General features: G+C 34.7%; 2 protein-coding genes across 5 annotated transcripts in view; one reads left to right on the forward strand and one right to left on the reverse strand.

Annotated features, from left to right (window-relative positions):
• Positions 1 to 26,355, reverse strand: part of LOC111058703 (fibrillin-2) — a 341,293-nt gene that overhangs the window by 59,178 nt on the left and 255,760 nt on the right.
• Positions 1,520 to 26,355, forward strand: part of LOC111061361 (odorant receptor 43a-like) — a 29,609-nt gene continuing 4,773 nt past the window's right edge. The window contains exons 1-4 of one of the 4 annotated variants that reach the window (XM_039435619.1): positions 1,520 to 1,598; positions 8,919 to 9,095; positions 22,094 to 22,193; positions 25,168 to 25,269. In XM_039435619.1, coding sequence (XP_039291553.1) covers positions 22,140 to 22,193; positions 25,168 to 25,269 — 156 coding nt within the window. In that variant the 5' untranslated portion in view covers positions 1,520 to 1,598; positions 8,919 to 9,095; positions 22,094 to 22,139. Of the gene's footprint in view, positions 1,723 to 2,879; positions 2,931 to 8,918; positions 9,096 to 22,093; positions 22,194 to 25,167; positions 25,270 to 26,355 lie in introns of those variants that run through there. The other 3 variants (XM_039435617.1, XM_039435618.1, XM_039435616.1) reach the window with 3 other exon arrangements.

Genomic DNA, 26,355 nt, shown 5'->3' on the forward strand with positions numbered 1-26,355 from the left:
AGTCGAATTATACATTAAATGAAAGACAATTTAATGCTTTACAATCTCGTGGTCAGCACATTCTTGTCTCATCAATTTTTGAAAAGTTATAAGACTTGAAAAAGCGAAAAAATATAAGAAAATCTAGTTTTTTAAAAATTCATCACTTTAGAACATAAATACCTCGAAAAGTATCGGATCTATCGAAAATCCTTACTGAACAAAACTTGTAGAAAATTTATTAAGCTTCATTTTTATGTAGTTAATTATGTCAATAGAATTCATTGTTTCCAAGATATGAACATGTAAGTAGTAAGTGGAAAATGCAACTTTCAAACCACCCTCATTCCTTCAGCACATGATGTAGGGGTTGGGATTTTTGATATGCTCACCTCCAAACTAGTCTCAACAAAGCTGCAAAGTCGAAAATTGTGTTCCAAACATTCCCTCCAAATCCCATTGTCAACTGATCTATTGTTGCTGAATAGAAAATTTCACTCTCGTCAACACTAGAACTCCTGCAACAGTCGTAGGGAAATGCGTAAAATAGTGAAAATATACATCAAATTAAAGATAATTTAATGCTCTATCAGCTCATAATCAGCACGGATTTTTTTCACCAATCGTTCAAAAAATGTAAGGTCGATAAGATTAAAAAATTGGAGGCAAAAGTGTTTTTTCAAAAAATTTCTCAGCTTCAAGAGCGAATATCTCAGAAACTATGAGAGATATGGGAAAAATGTAAAGGACAAAACTTGTTGGTAATTTTGTAAGCTTCAATTTTGCATGGAATATGAATGTTCATACGATGCATAGTTTCCGAGATATATGCGAAAAATGAAAAAATGGTACTTTCTAACCACCCCCACCCCTTTAGCACAGGGGTTAGGGTTGAGGACTTTTGATATGTTAATCCTCTTACTATCCTTAAAAGAGCTGTGGAGTTGAAAATTGTGTTCCAAACTTTTCTCTCTATAATCTTTCGTTGACTGGACTATATGCCCCGTTTCAGAAAGCCAATTTTCTGGCTACAGATGTTTAAAGTCTAGAACTTAGCTAAATCCTAAGACCTGGACAATACCAGTTTAATTCACAATACTATAGATACAGTGAATCTAGTCAACTTCAATTCTTCTTCTCGAAAACCTCCACTGATAACCACTGACATAAGAGGGAGATAAGAATGCAACCGCACTGCAAGACGTCTCAATTGAAACTACTCTTTAAAGAGAGAAGAAAAATAATTTTCTGGGATTATTTCCAGCTCCTAATACATCAGGTTATTATCTCAGTTTTCCACTTTATTATTCATATAATTGGTTGGCAATATTGCTCTGTTGTCTATAATTTTGGACAAGAATAACATCTTGAAAAGTTCCATTATTATCTTGTCAATCATGTACATATTTTTCAAATATAATCGTTAAGAACCGATAAGTACACCTTAGAGCATCTTTAGAACAGCAAAGTTCTCCTCAATCTATAATTATGATTTGTCAGTCATCTCTGTTTTTTCACGAAAGGAAATCCCGAGACTCACATTGCTTTCTTGGGCTTCAAAGAGGTGACAACTCAGTTGGCGAATTTTCAACTTGGACACTGTTTCTTCGTTATTTGAAGTTAGTAGAGTTGAAGATGGGTAGTTTTTTCATTTTTTTGATGATGCCCATATGAATATCTGAATTGTGCATAAGTAATTGAGTGGGGTTGTAACAAACTATAAACAGTTAAAAACGTGATAGGGTATGGTTTTATTGTTGTTTCGATATTTTTCTAAGTAAATATCGATAGCACTAAACTTACTTTCCTCAGTTGGAAACTATCCATTTATATAGAGATATTGTGATATTTGAGTTTATATTATTTCCAGCAATAATTGAGCTCCACTAAAGTTGATATTATACGACTTCAAGTCGTCACAATTTTGGCTGGAAATTCAATCTTTTGATTTTTTTTTTAAATTGACTTAAATCTTTTCAGTTTTGGAATTGTCACAGTATCCCCCGTCATTCAATATCTCAATTTCAATGATTTTCCACAATTTAATAGAGTGGACATAACATTATTTTCGGGAAATGAGTATATAACTCACACAAAACTTAGAAAGTTTAGCTTTTAGATAGCAAGATAAACTGGAAACAAAGGACAAAATTGGCAGTGTTTTGGAGAACAGAGATGGAGAGCACATCATTTTTCAAGGACTTTATGAACTTGGTAGCTTACGACAAACAACACACTTCAATACCGTTTTACCTGATGACTTCAATTGTGACAATTGTGTTGGGTGGTATGTTCACAGCGATTCCAGCAGTGGAAAATACTGACATTGCAATTCATGCATTTGTAGTCGGAATAGCGTCGTCACTGCTATATCTTTGTGTTGTAGAAAACTATTTTAAACCGAAAAAAATCAGAAAACTGATAGAATTGATCGAGGAGGATTTTCACTTGAGCAGGGAAGATTTCATAGATAGGGAGCGAACTTGGCAAGAAATTGATGCTCTCCATAGAAGATTCCTCTCGAGAACCACCTTCACATGCAAGTGCATATCACTGGTAAACAAGTGCCTGTTTTGTGGGTTTTTCTTGAGAAATACTCTCTACTCATGGTTCCAAGTTCCATTTTACCCGGGAGAACTACCTGAATCGTTTGAGATGATTCCGTTCTTATACTACATGCCACCAGAATTCGATCAGCCCATCTTCTCCATATACTGCTACATACTGGGAATTTCTGTAATCATGATTGTTTTCATTGAGGGATACCTGATAATTATCGTTTCATTTATCCCCATAGCGAGGGTGTTGGTTGAATTTGATACAATCTATATACTGATCGATAATCTCAGCAAGGAATTCAATGATCTCAATCAGAGTGAAGATTCTAAATGGATGTTTCAGTTGAAGACAGACATGGCAAGAATAGTGAGATGCCATCAGCGCATTATACGGTTAGTTTATTTCGAAATTCCAATCCATTGACTAGTGATGAACATATTGAACATTTCAAATTCAAGTAGAAATTTTTCCAAACCTCGGTAACCTCGAGAATTTATTCTTAGTCATTTCTAGCTGTGGTAAATTCAAGAATTTTCGATCAAAAAGAATGAATATTGATAATTTTTATTTTCTCCATAAGAAGCCATTATAGTATTGCATTCCTATTATTTGTCAACAATGTAGGTCGTCTAATCCAAATGTAGGTCTAAACTCACCTTGAAAATCTTAATTATACAGTATCACAGGAATATCAATGCATTGAATCTTTTTGTAACAATTGGCTTCATCATAATTGAGAAATGTAGGATATATCATGATATTCACCTAAGGGATTCAGAACGAATATCGAATATCAGCCCTGAATTTGCATCTTTCATTGCTTATTATAATGTCCATCTAAATTAAAATATTCCAGTTCTGGAATGTATGAAATTAGGGCTACTTACTTTTATTTTTTAAATTTTACCCTTTTTTGAAAATAATTGGAAATTAATTTGTATTCTTAATCATCTATAATTTTTGAAAACAGGGTACTATAATTCTATTTTATAAATTTCCAGTTCTGATTCATTTTAAACGATTGGTTTTCCTCAGCCTGCCTGTACAGAATACATTAGTAAGCAGCCATTAAGCTGTACATTAAAATGATAAAGAAACTTGCTATTGTTCATCATTTTCCTAACTTTTCATTCTAAATTTTTATCCCTACTTTTTAATTTTCTCATAAAATAAATACCTTATGTTTTTACCACCTGTCGGCCATTTCACACATTTAATGTCTTTGTTTACCAAATACCATTTATTTTGTACACGCAGTATAGATGAATATGTTTCACTACTTTTCAAATCCGAGCTTTTTGATGCAGATATCACCGAATTGAATTGATATCTCTTATTTTCTACAACAAGTATTGTGTTTGGAACTGCTGTTATCCTAACTTTTTCACGCTCTACCATTTCTTTAAAAATTACTACTACTACTACTACTACTAATAATAATAATAATAATAATAACAATAATATTACTAATAATAATAAAATCTTTATTTCGCTTTCGTACATTCATAGTTGAAGAGAAAACATTTTTTACAGCAATGGCCACACGGCCGTCTGCCAGGAGTTGGCTTTTGAATAATACAATTTCCCTTTATTTTATTAATTATACATACATTTCATCAGCAAACCTGAAGAATTTACAAAATAATAGATATTCAATTAATCAATGATTGTGTCCTTCCTATTTGTAAATTCCTATTTTATCACTATTTCATGTGTTAAAATCCTCAATGACTAGCGAAAGATATCTCCATGCACTTCTCACATATTTCATTAATTTCTCCCAGCTTTCACCATTCAACTGCTCTATTAGTTGCTGCTCGGTCAATTCACGTCTACCCCAAACCTCCCATCTGATTTCTTATAAAATAGAACATCTTCCTAAGAAATGATATTTATGTCCTCCTTTTACCTTCCAATCGTGACCCTATTTTTTTCTGACGTTGGACGTGACTCTGGGTCCCAGGGACCTGCTTCTTTCATATTGAATATTTCAATATATTTCGAGATATAGTGTTATTCTATGATTCTGATATGTTCAAGGGTTATTAATGAACGCAATGAGCACTTATGTAAACCAGAAATCGATTATTATTATAATTATAAAAATAAATTTATAAAACCTTGCATTTTTATGGTTGTGAAAAGCAACGTTTGGTTATTATTTTATATTAAGTAAAGAAAAAATTATAATGATGAATACTATAATGGATCTTACATGCAACACCACTAGAAAAACAGGAAAAAAATATGATGGTCATAGTTCACTCTAAGGGTAGTTTTTACCCTACCCTCAAGTTCATGTTGCACAATCTTTGCAAAATTTATGAAATTATAGTGATGAACACTATTATAAATCCTAGAACCTATATGGAACCTATGCTCATCCTAGAGCATGAAAAATATATAAGGTCATATGAAGTTCACTTTAAGGGGTAGTTTAGTATCCCTAGGATCACATGAAGTTCATTGGTTCCACTATCATCCTACTCAGGGTCAGTATTCCTATCTTGAACTAGGAATTTATTTTTATTATCAATAATGTCATTGAAATAGAGATCTAGAAGTCAATTTGTATATTTTTCGAAGTTTCTGTTAAAAATGTACATAACTTAAAAGTAGAGCATTCTTAAAATGTAAAATAACAAAGGAAATGAATACAACATTTATGACGGAATGATAGGATCGAAGAAGCAAAAAAAGAGCAATATGGCTACAGGAAAGGAAAAAGAATGGACTCTTACCATACACAGAGTGGCGATTATGCTATTCTGAATCCCGGCATAACACAGGATTCCTAATCATTATGTGCTTTCTGATGGTATCTCTCCATCATATATTGATTGACTCTCATAATTTTACCTGTTCTTATTTCTTCAAGTTTGAAACACCCTTTATTGAGATCATCTCTAACTATGTAAGGTCCACGATATTTAGGACTCAGCTTGGCAGATAACTTCTTCAGCTTGCTCGACAAAATGTAATTTCGAATTACAACTAAATCATCAACCTTGAACTTATACTTGGGTTTATAATGCATGTTCCGTTTGAATCTTCTGATGACACCTCTTTTCTTTATTCTGTACAGTATTCGTTTGTTTCTGATACCTTCTTCTTCAAGTTCAAACTTTTCTTCTACAGGATATATGATATACTTAAAAACAAGATGTGACAATTTATGATTCATCATAAGCTCCATGTGTATGTGACCAGTTGATTCATGAAAATTGTTGTTGATGACAAATTCAACCTTATCAATATACTTGTACCAAATATTATGCTTATTTATTGGAACATAGGTTCTCAATATGCGATTTACCTCTTTCAATGGTCTTTCACTAAGATTTGCCTGGGGATGATAAACTGAAATGTAGTAATATTTTATACCTAATCTTTCCATAGATTTTTTCCACAATCTGCTTTGAAAACAAGTACCATTATCACTGATTATACAAGGTGCGGCAGAAAGGATGAACGGTTTCAAAAAAGTAATATGTCGTTACCTATGCATAAAAAAAACATTTATCTACAGAACAATATTCACATTATTTTACAATTTTAGAAAATTAATGTTTGAAAACAATATCTGACAGGTGACGGCCGTTTTCAGCAATGCACTTTACAAGCCGCTCTCGGAAGTTGGATTGTACTCTTTCCAACATTGCCCTGCCAATTTGTTCGACTTCCTCACGAATTGCTCCCTTTGTTCTTGAAGTGTACGTGGTTTATGCTGGTAAACACGTGACTTCAGGAAACCCCACAACAAGTAGTCGCACATGGACAGGTCTGGAGAACGAGGAGGCCAATCAATGTCACCAAACCGAAAAATGATGCGACCACGAAAAACAACCCGAATTGCTTCCATTGAATTTCTTGCTGTGTGAGCTGTCGCCCCGTCCTGCTGAAACCATACTTGCCGGATAGGAATACGTTTCCTTCTTAATTCAGGAAGGAAGAATTCAGTGAACATCTGTCTATAACGTTCTGAGGTTACAGTTACAGTGGTCCCGTTGTCGTCTTCAAAAAAGTATGGACCAATAACAAATATACTGCTCACAGCACACCAAAATGTCACCTTGGGACTGTGTAATTGTCTCTCATGCATTAATTTTGGATTTTCATCTGACCAATAACGATAGTTCTGCTGATTAACGGTACCATTCAAATGAAAATGTGCTTCATCTGTCGTAAACAAAATGATGTTTTCATTTTGGTCAAATATGGCCTCCATTTCTCGAGCAAAATTCAGCCGCTTTACATAATCGCCAGGATTCAATTGTTGAACCATGGCCATTTTGTAGGGATGAAATCCTAGATCTTTATGTAAAATACGCCTTACTGACCGATCACTGATGTTCAGTTCAGAAGAATGTCTCCTAGCAGATCGATTAGGACTACGGAGTATGGCTTGCCGAACTCTTTCCACATTTTGTGGAGTGCGTACAGTGCGATGAGCCCCTGGTGGTCGTTTATTCATTACTGTTCCTACTGAACGAAATGATTTTACCCAACGTGAAATGGTGTTACGAGTGGGTACATTTTCATTTCTCGCAAGATTGAAATGACGACAAAACTCGCGCTGAACTGTAATGATACTCTCATTATTACGCACAAAACTGTCGTAAGTAAACACACGATGTTGCACATTCCACGAATCCATGATGCCGATTAAACAATGACTGGAAAAAATGGTATGATCTACCGAACACATGTTCACTTCAGCTAGCCCAATCCGACTACCCAAATCAGAATACTATCTGTTCTAAAAACATCCACCCTTCCTGCCGCACCCAGTATATTCAAATTTACCAAATTCATTTACATATTTTTCAACAACTTTTACTAAATTATGAGCGTTAGCCTTAACTATAGGATACAACTTTGTAAACTTAGTAAAGCCATCATGAATAATGCACATCCATTTGTATTTGCCACCTGGTAATTCTCCATAAACATCAATGAATACTTTGTGATGTTTTTTCTCAGAAATTATGGTATGCATTTATAATAATTTCTTTTCATTTTTTGTCTTTACAAGTTGACAATACTTATAGTTTGATAACGAGTCTGTAACAATCTTTCATGTAAAAAGTTTCTTCAATAAATTTACATGTTTTTGATATAACTACATGACCTAATCTTCCATGAAACTCAACTATTAATTCTTCATACATTGCTGAAGGCACACACACTTTCCAAAAACTTTTTTTCCAGATTTTCTAGTGAACAAAAGATCATCATTTACTTTAAAAAATGTGTTGATATTCAAATTACCTGTCTCTAATTTATCTCTTACATTGGAATGGGAAATTTCTGAATAGCATCTTGCTTAGAGTCATCTGCTTCAATACCATTTTTACTTATAATAAAACCCAAATACTTCATCTTGTCTGCAATAAATTTCGATTTATTCAGTTTCAACTTCAAGTTACTTTCCCTTAACTCATTGAATAATAGGCCTAATTCAATTCTACTGATATGTTGTTGAAGAAATAGACTAGAAATGGCAAGATCATCAATATAAGCAATGATAAACTCACAGACTTCTTCACCTATCACATTGTACAAGCATTTGATAAATTCAGATCCACTAATATTCAAACCAAATGGTAAATGTGTATATTGACAAGTCTGATCAAAAACATTGAAAGCTACATATTTTTTACTATCTTCAGTTAATTTTACCTGATTGAAACCTAGAGTGAGATCAAAACTGCTAATGTAGTTGCACTTATTGAATCGAATGAGTAGGTTATCTATTGGTTCAGTTTCTGTAAAATCCTTTATCATGTACTTATTTATCTCTCTTCCATCTAAACATAATCGAATTTCATTATTTGGCTTTTTTATCACTACCATAGGGCTTGTATATTCAGAGCTACCTGGTTTCAGGTAGGTTTCAGGCTATTCAGTTCAATGATTTTCTGATCTAACATTTTCTTCAATTCTTTCTTAACTTGATCTCTATACTGATATGGAATCGGATAACTCTTCTTATCTAATTTTACATCGTCTTTCATTTTAAGTTGACATAAATAATCTTTTGCAGATCCAGGACTATCAGAGAAAATATCTTTGTTATTTTCAAATACCTCAATTAATTGGTTTACCAATTCAGGAGATTCATCACTTAGCTTGGGAAGTCCCAAGTTATACTCTGGTCCAAACCAATCCTTAATATTTGACGGATTCTGTTTGTTTTATAACTTCAGTCACAACCCACCGAATCACATTCAAATTGATTGTATTTAATAGGATCTGAGAAATTGAAAGTTGCTGAAAAAGAGATGTTTGAGTAGGAGGTTTTAGCTGCATTGATTGTAGTACCAACATATTTGAGGCCAGCCATTCTTCCAGTTTCTGAAGAGCTCTTCTACTTTCAGATTCCATATCATGCTGACTGTTACTTTTCAATAAAATACTCACATCATCAGCGTATGAAACACAGTGTGCTGGCTCAAGGTGTGATGGCAAGTCATTAATATATAGAAGGAAAAGCAGAGGACCAAGGACTGATCCCTGAGGGACCCCACTCCTCGCCTGTAACCGTTCCGACTAAGGTGAGACTGTATTTCCACCCGCTGATATCTCTCATCAAAGTATGATACAAACCACTTGAGAAACCATATAATTTCATATTTTTCAATAAAATTTCAATGTTCACAAGATCGAAAGCTTTGGAAAGATCGGCAATCAGGTCACATACCCTGGATCCTCCATCCACAGAATTCAGCACTTCATTTATAAAATAAAAAAGCGCATCACCTGTAGAAGTGCCGGACCAAAACTGTTTAGGAGACAGCAATTTCAACTTGTTTAATTACTTTCTTAATCTATGGAGCACTACCTATTCGAATATCTTAAAGGTGCGTACAGATATACGTGCCTCCAACACGCTCCGCAATCGCTCCGATCATGAATGTTACGGGTGAGGTGAACACTTTTTCACAAGGAGGAGAGCCACTATTACTAGAGCTACTATTACTATCAAGTAATAGTAGGTATTGGGAGAGCAGAGTCTCGACGTCACGATCAGTATGACGTCATGGAAACATATATTGATATCCATAGTTGCTTAGAATCGATAGTTGAAGTATTTACAGAATCACTGTATGTACTCCGTGACTCCGTGGTTTAGCAGCCTAGTTGGCAGTGCGACTGTTATGAATTTCTGATATTAAGATTGAAGAGCTTAAAATCATGTTCATTTAAAGTAGCTTATCTTTTATAGTAAATTCACTACCATAGCGATCTTTAAGTCTTGTACAAGACTCGAAGATCATTTAAAAGAACAAGATTTGAAGCTTTAAATATTTTTTCTTTCAAAGTAACTTACTAGTGTCTAGCGACCTTTTTGTCTTGTCAAATATTGTATAAGATTTGAAGTTCTCTCATTTTTTGGGTGAAACATTTGATCATGTAAATACGCCTTACTAAACTCTTAGGTAGTACATAATGAATAAGTTATTTTTATTCTCTTGTAATATTTATTCAATTGGGATTTTTCTGGTAGAGGGTGGTTTAGAATCGACCTAAAACTTTTCATCACTCATCATCACCCTTCGCATTAAGAACAAGCATAGGGCTTATGTGGGCATCATCAAGAGCAAAAAAGGAAAAGAGAAACTCAACTATTGATTCACTTTCTTATAAATATAGTATTTACTATATGAGATGAATTAACAGTTGAATTTTCTCATTCAATGCCAACAATTGAATTCTTTAGTAGCTTGATTAAGGTACTTAAACCAACGTTTTCCAGTTCGCATTCTTATTTGGAAAATTATAAAAGTATGGATTAACGCGGGTAGGCCTGTTTATTCTCTTGTTATTCAAATACGATTAAATGAATTCAAGGTGCGTTCACAATGCGGTGAGTAGCCTATCTTTATAATTAAAGGTAATAAAATAAATGACAAGTACAGGTAAGCAAAATGAATACAACTGAATAGGGTTACAAACTTGCATTTTTATTTTTAAATTTTTTATGAAGTCTCTGTAGTCTAAAAATTATCCGGTCATTAACATGAATGACAAGTGGACAGTTCAAGTAAGAAAATTAATCAAAGTATTTCACCAGAGCATGATTCTTAAATTTCAAGGCACTTTCAGCATCACAACATAAACATAACCAATTCTTTCAACAAGCAACTGCCAATCAACAAAGATTAAAATCAAAGTATTATAAGTATCCATGACGTCATTTTATCATGATGTCAAGACTCTGCTCTCCTCCTTGTGGAAAAGTGTTCACCTACGGGAGATGTTAGCTCTTCTCGCGTTCCATTCCCGGTCGATCATCAATCGATCTGCTGGAGTGAAGTACGATTGCGGAGCAGAGCGAAAGTCTGTACTTACCTTTAGAAATACAGGTGGATTGGCAATCGGTCTGTGATTTTCAGGAAGCTTGTGGTTACCTTTCGTATGAATGGGGACTACCTTAGAATATTTCAACTTTAACAGTACACAACCGGCTTTCATTGATTTATCTCTCTTATATATCTATAAAAGGCTAAGCCCCGACAGACTGAAATCACACCATAGCCCAAACTACTGAGCCTACAAACTTGAAATTTTGCACAATTGTTTATGATAGCCTCAAAACATCCACTAAGAAAGGATTTTCAGAAATTTGACCCCTGAGGGAGCTGGGGCCCCCCAAAAATTTTGTACTTTTTAACCGCTCATTGCACAGCAAAGTCATGAAAAACTTTTTTGTTCAGCTACGAAAAAAATTAGATCTATGCAGAAAAATTCCGACCAGGAGCAGAGAGGGGTCCAGGGGAGGGCATTTTTTGAAAATTTTGTTGTAAAATCACACTACAGCTCAAACTAATTGGCCTACAGACCTAAAACTTTGCACAAATATTCTTCAAACATGCTAGGCGCACACTAAGAACGGATTTTGAGATATTTTGCCTCTAAGGGTTTCAAAGGATAAAAAAGGATCCTATTAAGTAAGGTTATGAACATGGTAAGGTGAACGCCATATGGAACTGAGATAATTGACACATGATACTCTAACATATTATGTTGTAATCATTGGAAATCTTAAAATGATTTTATCAATCAGCTGATCAAATTAATTTTGCGTTGAGAGCGCGAGCGTATTGTATGTGTATATTCGCCACATGTGTATTTCATTGTTGTATGCTTGGCCAGTTCGGTTTTTGCCTTCTATCAGCTGTATAATGGAGTCTCATACATTCCGATTGGAAAAGAGCACATAGATTTTCTTTGGTTAGGGGTTTGTTGATAATTCTTTTTTCAAATTCAAATTTTATTGCTATCAAAAATCACATTGAAAACTTTCTTAATATACAACAAGATTACAAACATATTCCTACATTTATTTGTAGCACGGCCAGAAAAAGACAAATTTGAGTATTATTCGTGAGATCATTTAATATAACTTATATACTAGCAGGAACCCGTGCTCCGCAAGGATCTATTTTTGAACTTGACAAACTGAAACTTTGACATAATGAAATTTTGAAGAATTGGAAATAGGCCTATAACCATCCTTGGTTAATTAAGAATCTATATGCAAAATTTCAATTAAATTAGTCCAGTAGTTCAGACGTGATGATGCGTCAAACATAATTTTCCTTTCCCGTACCTGTATAAGCCAGTTCTTCACTTTATTAATTATAGATATATAGTTAATGACTGCAAGTGATAGGACTGTGGAACAGAATAGTGGTGAAATTATGATAGCGCCAGAAGTGGCTCAAAAACAACAGTGGGTATAGTACTACATGAAATTTTTGAAAGTGATTTGAAAAAAAAGTTAAAACAACAGAACTGAAAGTTGTCAACCTTATCAATCTACCTCCTTTTAGAGAGGCTTTCATTTGAATGTAAATCTATATAGATAAAGATGAATGTATGTTTGTATGTTTGTACCCTATAGACTTGAAAACTACTTGACATAACGGCATGTAACTTTGGGAATATGTTGTGTGAATATTGGGGATGGTTTCTGAACAGAAATTTTAATAGGGGGGGGGGCTAATAATAATTATTTAATCTATTTTACAGACCTATGTTTTCGAAATTGTCAGCCGAGCGGCTACTGAAGAATGGAAAGATGATCATGATAATATGATAATATGATTTCAGCATCTAAAGTTACCAGCTGTAATAAACATGTCACCCTGTGATAAATTGTGTACTGGTATTGAAACGGTAGTTTGGAGTTGAAGTGTAGTTGATTGGTACCAGCTGTGTCGATAATGTTCCTTAGAAGACTTATACAAATAATAATCACTCCCCTATCATTGAGAAAATGGGAAATGTTGAAAAAAAAATTATTCACCTCATGAGAGAGAGTTGTTCGTATTGCATTCATTAATTAGGTACTGAAAAATGACAGAATAATTAATAAGCCACAGAATAAAAAACTTTTGATTGCAGTGACCCTGACTACTACAATATGAATAACCATTTGGATCAATAATATGAGGAGTTACGCATATCTCTCATCAACTCGTACTTTTTATTCACAAAATATTAAGGAAAAATAATATATAAGTTATATTTAATGAACTCACGGCTAGTACTCAAATTTGTCTTTTTCTGGCCGTGCTACAAATAAATTTAATGTAGGTATATGATTGTAATCTTGTTGTATATTAAGAACGTTTTCAATGTGATTTTTGATAGCAATAAAATTTGAATTTGAAAAAATAATTATCAACAAACCCCTAACCAAAGAAAATCTATGTGCTCTTTTCCAATCGGAATGTATATGACTCCATACAGCTGATAGAAGGTGCAATCCGAACTGCGTGGCCAAGCATACAACCATGGAATACACACGGGGCAAGCTTGCGCTAAATTAATTTGATCAGCTGATTGACAAAATTATTTTAAGCTTTCTAATGATTACAACATATGTTAGAATATCATGTGTCAATTATCTCAGTTCCATATGGCGTTCACTTTACCATGTTCATAACCTTACTTAATAGGATCCTTTTTCATCCTTTGAAACCCTTAGAGGCAAAATATCTCAAAATCCGTTCTTAGTGCGCGTCTAGCATGTTTGAAGAATATTTGTGCAAAGTTTTAGGTCTGTAGGCCAATTAGTTTGAGCTGTAGTGTGATTTTACATAAAAATTTTCTAAAAATGCAATGTACAATGAATCACACCGAATTCCATATTCTTACCATCTTCCATTTTAGGATGAATATAAGCTAAGCTAAATTCAAAAAAAAAATTGTTAATTATTCTGTCATTCCTCAGTACCTAATTAATGAATGCAATATGAACAACTCTCTTCCATGAGGTGAATAATTCTTCCCCAACATTTTCCAGTTTCTCAATGATAGGGGAAAAATTTCTGTTCAGAAACCATTCCCAATATTCACACAACATATACCAAAAGTTTCATGCCGTTATGTCAAGTAGTTTTCAAGTCTATAGGGAACAAACAAACACACAAACGGACATTCATTTTAATATATATGGATTTACATTCGGCTCAAACAAAAGCCTCTCTAAATGGAGGTAGAATGATAAGGTTGACAACTTTTAGTTCTGTTGTTTCAACATTTTTTTTTTCAAATCACTTTCAAAAAGTTCATGTAGTACCTACTATTGTGTTTGAAACACTTCTGGCGCTATCATAGTTTCACCACTATTCTGTTCCACAGTCCTATCTCTTGCAGTCGTTATGTCATCAACTATTATATCTATAATAAGTTAAAAAGCTGGTTTTTACACGTGCGGGATAGGAAAATTTTGTATGACGCATCATCACATCTGATCTACTGGACTAATTAACTAGAAATTTTGCATATAGATTCTAAATTAACCAAGGATGGTTATAGGCCTATTTTCAAAATTTCATTACGTCAAATTTCAGGTTGTCAAGTTTTAAAATAGATCCTTGCGGAGGACGGGTTCCTGCCAGTTAAAGATATAAGTCAGGGGTTCAATTATATGTTCGGCTGTTTGTTTTACTGGATGTTTGAAAAACTGTAATGATCATTGGATTTTTCATTTCTTAATGGTTTAATTATCTTTCTGAGTTCTGTTCCACTTATTGGATCAAATTATTTCAAGTGGAAAGTTCGCGACTGTTGATGAACACTGCTAAAAAACTTTAAAAAATCATCCACTTCAGTATATTTACAGATAGCTTGTTGTATTCTCAGAGGAGTATTTAAAAAATAATTATCTAGTGAATCTGCAGCTTCTTTGCCTCCTTTTATAGATAGATAGATAGATAAATAGATGGATAGAGTATTCTTATTCTTCAATTCAAGCATACAATACAAATCGAATACACTAGATACAAGTTCCAACAACATAATATGAAAACTGACACAATCAAAAATTCCAAGGCATGACCGAAGCCGTCGGCCAGAGAGATACATGCTTCTAGTTTCTTCATTATTACAGGCTCTATTTAATTTCAAATTAGCAAAACTTCTATCCCCAGCCTTATCCTAGCCCCAGTCAAACCACATTTGTTTACAAGATTTCCCATTCCCTTTTGTCTGATGCGCCTGTTTCCCTGCTGCTTCATAAATCATTTTTGACCGAGCGAAGTGAGGTCTAAGATTCAAGTCGACGGTTTGGCATTTCTCTTGATGTTCAAATGTTTGAATGTTTGGATGTTTAAATGTGTGTGTGTGTGTGTGTGTGTGCGTGTATGTGTGAGTGTGTGTGTGTGTGTGTGTGTGTGTGTGTGTGTGTGTGTGTGTGTGGTGTGTGTGTGTGTGTGTGTATGAGTGTATGTTCGTCTGTGTACACGATATCTCATCTCCCAATTAACGGAATGACTTGAAATTTGAAACTTAAGGTCCTTACAGTATAAGGATCCGACACGAACAATTTCAATCAAATGCAATTCAAGATGGCGGCTGAAATGGCTATAATGTAGTCAAAAACAGGGTTTTCCGCGATTTTCTCAAAAACGGCTTCAACGATTTTGATTAAATTCATACCTAGAATAGTCATTGATAAGCTCTTATCAACTGCCACAAGTCCCATATCTGTAAAAATTTCAGGAGCTCCGCCCCATCTATGCAAAGTTTGATTTTAGATTCCTAATAATCAGGCTTCAGATACAATTTAAACGAAAAATTTTGAGTGGAAAAGATTGAGCATGAAAATCTCTACAATTAATGTTCAGTAAAATGTTCACCAAAAATTAAAAATAAGCTCGAAATTCGAGAAAATGTGATTATCCAATTGCAAACTGTTGATTCTATTAAATGATTCACTATGCTCACTCATATTTGGGAATACTCACTTAGCATTGTGCTAATCCGGGAATAGAGCAGATAGAAATTAATTTTTTCCTGTAGGCTAGAGAATATAATATTCTTTCCTAGAATGTGAACTGTTATATAGTTAATTTATATAGTTAACCCTCAATTACATGCATAGCGGCATAACATACCGCACTTCTGCATATTTGTTCTTTTAAGGTGGCTTCAATAGCTATCATTTTCCAGTGCTTCCATGTTTTCTTTCATCATACCTTACCGGTAGTAGATGACAGTGTTGTTGGAGGTCTAGGGGGCGTTTCTTCGGTGTGCAGCTGACTGTTGAAATGGGAAGACCTCATTTTAAAGAGAATTAACTTGACAATTGCACTCAATAATCTTTTATTATATTATCCTTTTTAAATCCTTTTTTTCCTTTAATGCTAAAGTTGATAACCACTTTTCCTTTAGTACTAATATTATTATTTTGTATTTTCATAGAAGCTTGTTTTCTCTGCTAAACCAACAATTATAGACTATTTTATCAATATACAATTTTCTCAATTTCTATTTGAATAGTTATTGTGAATAAATAATATCATAAACCCCCTTCCATCTCCTCACGCGAATGAACAGCTCAACATCCCAAGTCAAATCGATACATTCCATTTCAAGACTATTTAAATTGTCTATTCGAAGGAAAAGAAGTGTACAGAAAACAGAATTTGATTAGATCTAGAAAACATCAACTAACCACAATTAGTCAAAATAAAAAGGCGCTCAATTGGCAGGATGAAAAAAGATATATTTGCAAAGAGAACTTAGTACATTAGCTTTAGGTCATTATAGGATTCCTCTATTAACAGACGAGAATTCTCCCGATGCCACTTCTTCTCCACCACCACCCCCCTCCCTTCCTCACAGCTTGTTAGCCAAGGGAGAAAATCAATAGCTCTTAGTGTCATGTTAACCAAGGGTAAAAATCAGGGGTAAGCGTGCGGCGCTGTCTTCATCATCATCATTGTTGGGTGTTGATAGACATAACTATAGATGTTCATTGCAGATTGTCCATGCTTTGCAGGGCTACATCAAAAAATCAATGTTGAGATTAAATATGAATATGTAATTGATTTATGTAATAACTATCGTATATATAAATATACTTTGTGTGTGTAATTATGTGTGTGTGTGTGCTAAACCAATATATATTATTTTATTGTCTCTCTCTCTCTAATTACAATTATATAATTCAATGGTCGAAAAATTTGGATATAAAAACGTATGGTCCTTTGATTGAATCATTTATTGGACTGACACTGAGGGTAAAAAGCATAGTGCAGCCAACCATGTCTGATAAATGTATTTATGCTTTGAGTTTTAAATTTCCATGAATAATATGATTTAATTTAATTTATTTGTTCCATTTATTTAACACTATATACAGCATATTTATTTGATTTCATATTTCATACTTTCTGTCCACTTAATTTCATTCAATGAATCATTAATTATTATTATTATTATTATTATTATTATTATTATTATTATTATTATTATTATCATCATCATCATTATTATTACTATTATTATTATTTGTTTTTTCTTAGAATTTTATTACTTTATTTCTCTTTATTGTCGGTCGGCTAGATGAATGAAATATGATTCAGTATAACATTTCTCTTCAACAGAACGATACCATTCAGTCAAATCCATATATTATCTTGATGTTACTTTTGTATTATATTTCTGCGTGTGAATGAATAGTAGAATTTCACTTGTTCGCGTGATTGTTATCTAGTTGTCTTTCTCATCCCGTTATCATGACTACGCCTAACTTGTCTGTTGCCTCCGCTCTCTGTTCTGATTCTTCCTAATCGGTAGGGTTTACCTCTTTGTCAGGAGTACATGATAACACTTTTTACTTTTCTATTATCATTATTATTTTAGACTATTTATTATGTTATTATTATTATCATATATTAGTAAATGTTTATGTATGTTTTTTAGGGCGATCATCTCATTTTTCTGTGTCACAATGGAAATAAGTTACCGCTCATACCTATATTTTTATCAGTATGCAGTTTATTGACTAATATATGTATGTATATATATTTTTTCTCTCTCTCTAATTATTTTGCTAATTACAGTATTTTGATTAAGTTATCAGCCTCCTGCTTCTTTTTTCTTCTCAATATTCACTATTCCTGTGGTACTTGTATTTGATTAACAGTATTAGTATGCTTATATCAATGGAGCCGAACCGCCTTGGCCATCTAATTCAACGTTATCCTATTGTTCATAGCGCTCGACTTCTTCACTTGGTTTTTTTTTCATTTTCTGTTATCTCTTATGATTCTATATTCTTCTCTCATTTCTTTCTTTGTGTGTGTGCCAGTATGAATGTGGTGAGTGTCTTTTTTGTATCTTCTTGTTGTTTCGCCGTTTCACCCCTCTCTTCTGCCTTGCTGCTTCGTCGCAGCCACCTTGTCTATACAGCAGGATGACGGCGCGGCCGCGCTGAGTGTCGGCGATTCCCTCAAGCGGGCTGTCTCTCCTTTCCCTGATCGTCTTAAAGTCGCTCATGTCAATGCACAATCCCTTCTCTGCCATATAGATGAATTTAGGCACACTCTCGAGGGCAAAGATTGTGACATCATTCTTATATCTGAAATCTGGCAAAAACTTACAATTCCTAATCGACTTGTTGCACTCGAGGATTATGTGCTCATTAGGAATGACCGGTTACACAAGAATGGTGGAGGGGTTGCCGCGTTTGTCTAGCGCTCTCTGTTGCCTGTTCATAAGTTTTCCTCTGATACCTCCCGTGCAGCTAGACCTCAATACATGTTTATTGAGGTAAAGTGTAACGGAGTTAAAATGTTAATAGCAGTTTGCTACAGGCCGCCTCATATTGGGTATATGTCAGAATTTGAGGAAGCACTACTTGAGCTGATGGTGCCCTATGAACATGTGACTATCATGGGTGACTTCAATACTGACTTACTTGGACCTGATACTCATGACAAAATACAACTGACCACTATGTTTTTGCTAATGGTATGACCTTGCTGCCTCTCCAAGCTACGCACCATACATCCACTTCTGACACATTGCTTGATCTTATTGCAGTTGCTGATAAGAAATCAGCTGTGTGCCATGGGCAGATCCCTTTTCCAGGCCTTTCTGCACATGATATGATATTCTTTGTTTATAATATCAAGAGGCCTAAGCCTAAACCTGAAATAATCACTTATAGAGATTATAAGAATATTAACTACCACAACTTGTTTAATGATGCAATTAACCTTGACTGGCTACACATATTCCATACTAACGATGTTAATGTTATGTTGAACATTTTGAATCACAATATAATCTCTCTTTTTGAAAAACATGTTCCTTTGAAAAATCGCAGAATAACCAGGGATCCTGCTCCATGGCTCACTGATGAGATACGCCAGCTGATGAGGGATCGAGATTATTGGTGCAAAAAAGCAAGAGCGTCAAAAAGCCCCAATGATTTCAATCATTATAAGCGTTTGAGAAACTCTTGTAAGCAAACAATTAGAAATTCTAAAGCTTCATTTTACCGAAACTTGATCTCCTCAAAGCGATCATCAACTTCATCTCTGTGGCGTGCTCTGAGGGAGATTGGGGCTGGCAAGGAGAGGCAGGTACCGACTGTTGCTCACTCGCTGGATGATCTCAATGATTTCTTCACTGACATCCCTGTAAGTTTGGACCAAGCTCGTGCTCACTTTGACTCTCTGCCTGATTGTCATCCCAATGAGGATTTCTACTTCTCCAATGTCACGGAGCAAGAGGTCTTCTTGGCTGTTCATAGAGTAAAGAGTAATGCTGTTGGTGCAGATGGTATCCCAATCAAATTTATCAAGATTATCCTTCCTCTCATCCTTCCTTTCCTCACTCATTCAATCAATACCTCACTTTTAACGTCGGTTTTTCCTAATGACTGGGAGTCATCTATAGTAATTCCCTTGAACAAGATCCCTAACCCTCTCTCTCCATCAGATTACAGGCCTATCAGCTTATTGTCTGTCTTGTCCAAGGTTCTGGAAATCATTGTTCACTCCCAATTGAGCACATTCGTCCATGGCTCTGGATTGATTGGTGACTTTCAATCGGGGTTCCGCAGCGGTCATAGCACCACCTCTGCACTCCTGAGAGTCACTGATGACATCCGTAGGGCCATGGATAATAGAGAGCTAACAGTTCTAGTCCTAATAGATTTTAGCAAGGCATTCGACAGTATTTTCCATCCTACTCTACTCTACAAACTCAGAAACTTAGGTTTTTCCAACTCCACTGTGGCATGGGTGAGGTCCTATCTTCGGGGTCGGTGTCAGTGAGTGAGAGTTGGGGATGCCTCTTCACGGTGGCGTGAAGTGGACAGAGGAGTTCCTCAGGGTTCGGTATTGGGTCCTCTACTGTTCAGCATTTACATAAATGACATGACAGTTCAACTTTTGCAGAGGATGCAGCGTGCACATAATTATTGTGTCCGCTTTATCTTCAACCTGAGACGTGACGACCATGTGACTGAATACTTTAACAGACTTGAACTCATGGAGCTGCGTGAGAGTAGATCACATCATGCTTTGTGCTTGCTGCATAAGATATTGAAAACCAAAACACCTAAGTATCTGGCAGTGGAGTACCGTTACTTGGGTGATTTTGGCCATGGAGGAACGCGGCATGGATCCCATCTGCTGGCTGTCCCAACACATAGGACTGTTATGTTCAATAAGTCGTTCCTTGTGACTAGTTTATGGAATTCTTTGCCTGCTGAGCTGAAGCTAGTTGAGGGACATCGCCAGTTTGGCACGGCTGTCTTGCGGTGGATCAGAGGTGGTGGACTCTGATGGAATGCTCCCTAACCCGTAATTCAACTCTGTATGTGTGTGTGTGTGTGTGGGGGTGTGTGTGGGTGTATGTGTGTATGTATGTGTGTGTTCCTCTCTTTCTTCCTTCTTTCTCCCTTCCTTTTCTTTCCTTTCTTTTTCCTTCTTCCCTTACTTCAACCGGAATAATCTATGGATTTGGACTGAAAATTCTCAACTGCATTCACTTTTCTCTTCTTCCTTTTGCATAACCCCTTTTACATACTTAAATTCGAAAGGAGTTCAAGTTTTCTCTTTTTTAATTTTTATTATATTTATATTTTTTTTCTTGTTAATTTGTTTTCTAAATTATTGTTTACTTTTACTTTAGTTCATTGTTTATTATGTTGTTTTAGTTGTAACTTAGAAGTGACACTGCTGGGAGAGGGGGGTGGGGGGTGTGACATCATTGTTGATTCTTCTCTGTCATTATTATCCTACTAATTTCTGCTTCCATTACACCATTTTGAATGTTTTCAATGTTTCTATTTCGAGTTTTGTAACACACAGCTCTCGTATTTTACGTCTCCTATCTTGGGCTTTGAGGGCATCGTCTGATAGAGATGTAATACTATTCAATTTATTAAGCCTCTCATATTCCAGGATAGCTTTTGAGATCTTTGACAGATTTTGGATTAAAATTTATCAAATGTGAACCTTCTAATTTCCAAACCCTAGGCAATGCAACATGACTTTGTCTTTTTTGTGTAGTTGAAAAGTTGATATTGTGGTAATTATTCATATTGAATGAAAAAGACTAAGAAATTGTCACAGAGATTACTTATCAAACTTAAAGTTTATCAGAGATTGACAATGGTGTAATAACCGAAACCGGTCTCTCTAAGTATCAATGAATCTGTGGTTTTTGACAATTTCTTAGTCTTTTTCATTCAACATAACTTTGTCCACATGCAAACACTTTTTCACCTATATCTGCCATACAATTGTTGAGGCTAAGACCCTGGCTTTTATGGATAGTTATGCCATAGGCTATAATGATGGGAAACTGAGTTCGAATGATGTAAATATGTGGTAAGATTTCAAATTCACTAGTGACTGGTTCTGTTTCATGTTGATTGGAATCAAATTCTAAAATCAATTTGATGGGCTTTCTCGATGCTAATTTGTATTCTTAAAAAATCATCTATTACTTTTGAAAAAAGGGTATTTTTGAAAAAGGTTCTGATTAATTTCAAACCATTGGTTTGTTTCCTCAGCCTGCCTGTACAGAATACATTAGTAAGCAGCCATTAAGCTGTACATTAAACTGATGGAAAAACAAGGCTGAGCAAGGCTGTAGAATATATTATAGGAACGTTATTTCAAATCATGGAGGTTAATGACAAGTAATAGCATCATTATCATTATGATAGTTATTATCAAAAATATATACAACCCATATAGTGCATTATTATTGATGAAATTTAATTTTTCAGGAACATCAGGACTTGTGCCGATAATTCCCAATTTTTGATTTGCTGTATGCAAGTTACTATAATGCTACCCTCCTGTGTAGATGCATATTCTATTCTAAAGGTGAGAATTTTAATCATGTATAACATAAATCAATTCACTCTATAATATAAAGACAATAATGTTGGCCAAGATCAAGGATAAATATAGCTATTTTTCAAAAACAGTGATGTTGTAGATCACTGGAACTACAGTAACTATATTACCCACAGTATGGCCATTGACTGTCACGCTTCTGATTGGTTAGCTCGGTCACATGGTACAAATCCGCCATTAAGATTCCAAACAAAGTCTCAAGTCCTATCTTATAGCATCAGACATTTGTAACTTATCACTTATTTTACCGATTGGAAACATATTATGAACTTCAGATGAGTTTGATATATCATTTTCGAAGAGAAATTGACTTATACTTGAATATAGACAAAAAGTATAACTTTAAAAAACACTAATAAAGCTTAAAACATAAATTTTCCTTCCCTCGGACTCCTCGCGGACCACTTCTAGAGCTTTCGCGGACAACTTATTGGGAACCAGTGATCTATATAAATATGTAGAGAGATAAATTTCAATTTTGTGTATTTCCTCATCCCATTTATTGGATCAAACATCAAATAATCCAATTTCAAAATATTTTTTGTGGCTCAATTGAATATATCATTTTAGGAAATATTTAACCATGATTAAGTGCTGATTAAAGACATCTTCACTTCTCTGATTGATTCTCTTCAGTACTGAGTACCCTACCCATAACATGTTGGTACAATAGTTATTGATATGATTTTCGAGTTGCATTACCACGAGCAGTGGTTAAGATTAGAAATATCACTAAATATAAATAATAATGGATATGTGTGTTATTTTTCAATTTCTTACATGTTTATTAAAATCATCAAGTATTACTATGGCTAGAATAATTGGCTCTTCCACAGTTTATATTCAATTTTGTGCTTTACAATATTTTCGTCAGACTTATTAGCTGAATAAAACAAACTATTTAAATGTTATGGAATCTATTGTGATGAGACTTCCATCATGCTTCTAGAAATATATATGAGAACTTTATTATTTGTCAATGGAAAAAAAAATATTACAATATTATGACACATTTCAATAGTTTTTTTTTTTTTAAATTCAGCTTTCAGGTTACGTTACCTACCTTCCATTTTTACTCGCTATTATCTACGATTTACTATTTTCAAGTTCCAAAACTATATTGGGAATATAGAAAAAAACATGAAAGAAATTATATCGAAGTTAATAATCACAAAAATATACTTAAATAAATAAAAGCAAGCGATTTTACTTATAATCCCATATAAGCTCCATTGTAAAATTCATCCTCCTAACCTCTCCTGATTGGACGTAATTCTGTAGCTCCTCCTAGTCTTTCCAACACTGACCAATCAAGTGTTGATATGAAATAGTGCACAAAATAGGTCCTTATAATATGAGGATCCGACACGAACAATTTCGATCAAATGCGATTCAAGATGGCGGCGAAAATGTTGTTAAAAACAAGGTTTTTCGCGATTTTCTCGAAAACGGCTCCAACGATTTTGATTAAAGTTATACCTAAAATAGTCATCGATAAGCTTTATCAACTGCCACTAGTCCCATATCTGTGAAAATTTCAGGAGCTCCGCCCCATCTATGCAAAGTTTGATTTTAGATTCTCAATTATCAGGCTTCAGATACAATTTGAACAAAAAATTTTGAGTGGAAAAGATTGAGCATGAAAATCTCTACAATTAATGTTCAGTAGCATTTTCACCTAGAATTGAAAATAGGCTCAAAATTCGAGAAAATGTGATTATCCAATTGCAAACTGTTGAGAACTGTTGATTCTATTAAATGAAGAGATAGCAGACCTCGTGTGTCTCCAGCGTTATTGCCCTGTCACCAGCTGGCTCAAATCTTTGAATAGTAGACTTGAGATGCGCGGGAACACTAGCGTCACGTGATCAATATCCATAACGGCAAGGAAAGTTGTGTGAGTGCGCCACACCAGATTTTTTCTATTTTCTTTCTACTGATTCACAAAATTTCAATTCTAATAATAATGTCGCGGTACGAACGACGTCCAAACTTGGGTCGTAGAACTCGAAATGCAGTAAATTTAGAATATGCACGGGGAAATAAGCAGCAAGGAAATATACCATTTAATTTCCCAATTCAACTATATCCAAAAATACAAACTGCTGTAGAGCTAACTAACCACATAGGAAGTCCACATTGAGATATGAATGTAAATACTGATTGTTGGATAATTTTTATAAAAATATAGTGCATCAGATTCAGCTAAGGCTAAGCACACCTGAGGAGGCGCGGCTTAATGATAAAAGTGTTGATCTTATGGAGATTGCCTTATCACATAGTTCCACGCCATGCTCGATTCAGTGTGTGTGAGTTCTTCCATTCAAACCATTAAGCAAGAAGCACCTGGATGCAAAATTCCGCATCACGCCTCCTCAGGTGTGCATCCAGCTAAAGTTTGTCATGAGATGCATTTACTATTTGGCGGTACGAAGTTCGCCGGGCCAGCTAGTTTTGAATAAAAAGACTAAGAAATTGTCAAAAAAACACAGATTTTATTGAAAGTAGAATGACCGGTTTCGGTTGTTACACCATGTCAATCTCTGATAAACTCAAACTAAATACAAGAGCAGCAGAATTTGAACTAGTAGGTGAGTATTGCTATTGGTCAAGGGCACGAAGGCCTGCCATTGGCCCAGCTGGACACTCTCCTCCCACTCAACTGTGCATATGATAGAAACGTCACAAAATGGCGGTTCAAAGCTACAGATTCGCCATAATAACAAAATTTACTTACAGTACAAAATAATACCAAAGAAAACAAGTAAAAGATATAATAAAACAAACATGTGAATGGAAAAACTTATACTTATTATACTGTATATCCGCTCCTTTCATTGGTTCTCCATTAAATCTCAGTATATTCAAATGAATAAACGTGGGACAAACATTTAAACTATAAATAATTCAAATTGAATTAATGTTCTCCTTGTTTTTACAGGCAACTGAATTAAGAAAAGCTGCCGTTTCTGTTATAATGTTTTTCTTCACCAATCTGATTCTATTCACAATCTATAATAATGGACAACAAATCTTCAACGAGGTAGAGTAACATAATATTCCTATAGTAAGATTCAAGCTATTAAGTCAGTGGGAATGATAGAACGACATAGTTGTCAAGTTCTTTTCACACCGCCTTCCACACTGGATGGATCTGATTCAAGTCATATCTGATATAATGATAACTGTTCTTTCAGGAAAATACTGATTAATTAATTGTATCTCAAAATATAATATCATATCCCCAAAAATTATGTATCTTTTCATAAATTGATAATACATATTTTCACACTTGAATATTCTGGTAGTTCATTATACCGGATGTTTCAAAAAGAATGACCCAAATTTAACCAGTTATATTTATTTTAAAAAATGGTGCACACAAACCAATTTCACATCAAATTACTCACAGAAGAATCGAGTTTATGATGATGTATTATAAGTGTTCTATGTGCCCTCCCTTTGAGGCTCGGACGACATCTAGACGGTAGCCAAATTCTTCCCAAACTGTTCGCAAGATGTCTTCTCGGACTGTAACTACTGCATCAGTTATCCTGTTTTCTAACTCCTCGATATCAAATGCTAAGGGGGGAACATAAACACTATCTTTAACATTGTTCCTCCCTTAGCACTTGATACTGAGGGGCTTAAAACCAGGATAACTGATGCAGTAGCTACAGTCCGAGAAGACATCTTGCGAACAGTCTGGGATGAATTTGCCTACTGTCTAGATGTCGTACGAGCACATAGAAAACTTATAATACATCATCATAATAAGCTCGATACTTCTGTGAGTAATTTGATGTAGAATTGGTTTTGTGCACCATTTTTGAAAATAAATATAACTGTTTTTAAAATTGGGAGGGTGAAACGTATCTCAATGTGGGCATGAGATGATCACGCGAAAACAATTCCATTCGAGACCCTTTGGCAGTTAATTTAGCATATTTTCGACCCCTGTGCAATGAAGCGTATGTCCCCATCCTGTAAAGTTTAGTGACGTTATTCCATACTTAGACTTTTACTCGGGGAATCTCATTTCCGTGGTCTGTACAGGTCCATCGAAGTTATAATTACCAACTATTAGACAGTCTATACTCTGAAGCTCTTGGTGTAACATGGAGTTCCT

The sequence above is a fragment of the Nilaparvata lugens genome, chromosome 9 (genome assembly GCF_014356525.2).
Source record: "Nilaparvata lugens isolate BPH chromosome 9, ASM1435652v1, whole genome shotgun sequence".
NCBI classification, from domain to species: domain Eukaryota; kingdom Metazoa; phylum Arthropoda; class Insecta; order Hemiptera; family Delphacidae; genus Nilaparvata; species Nilaparvata lugens.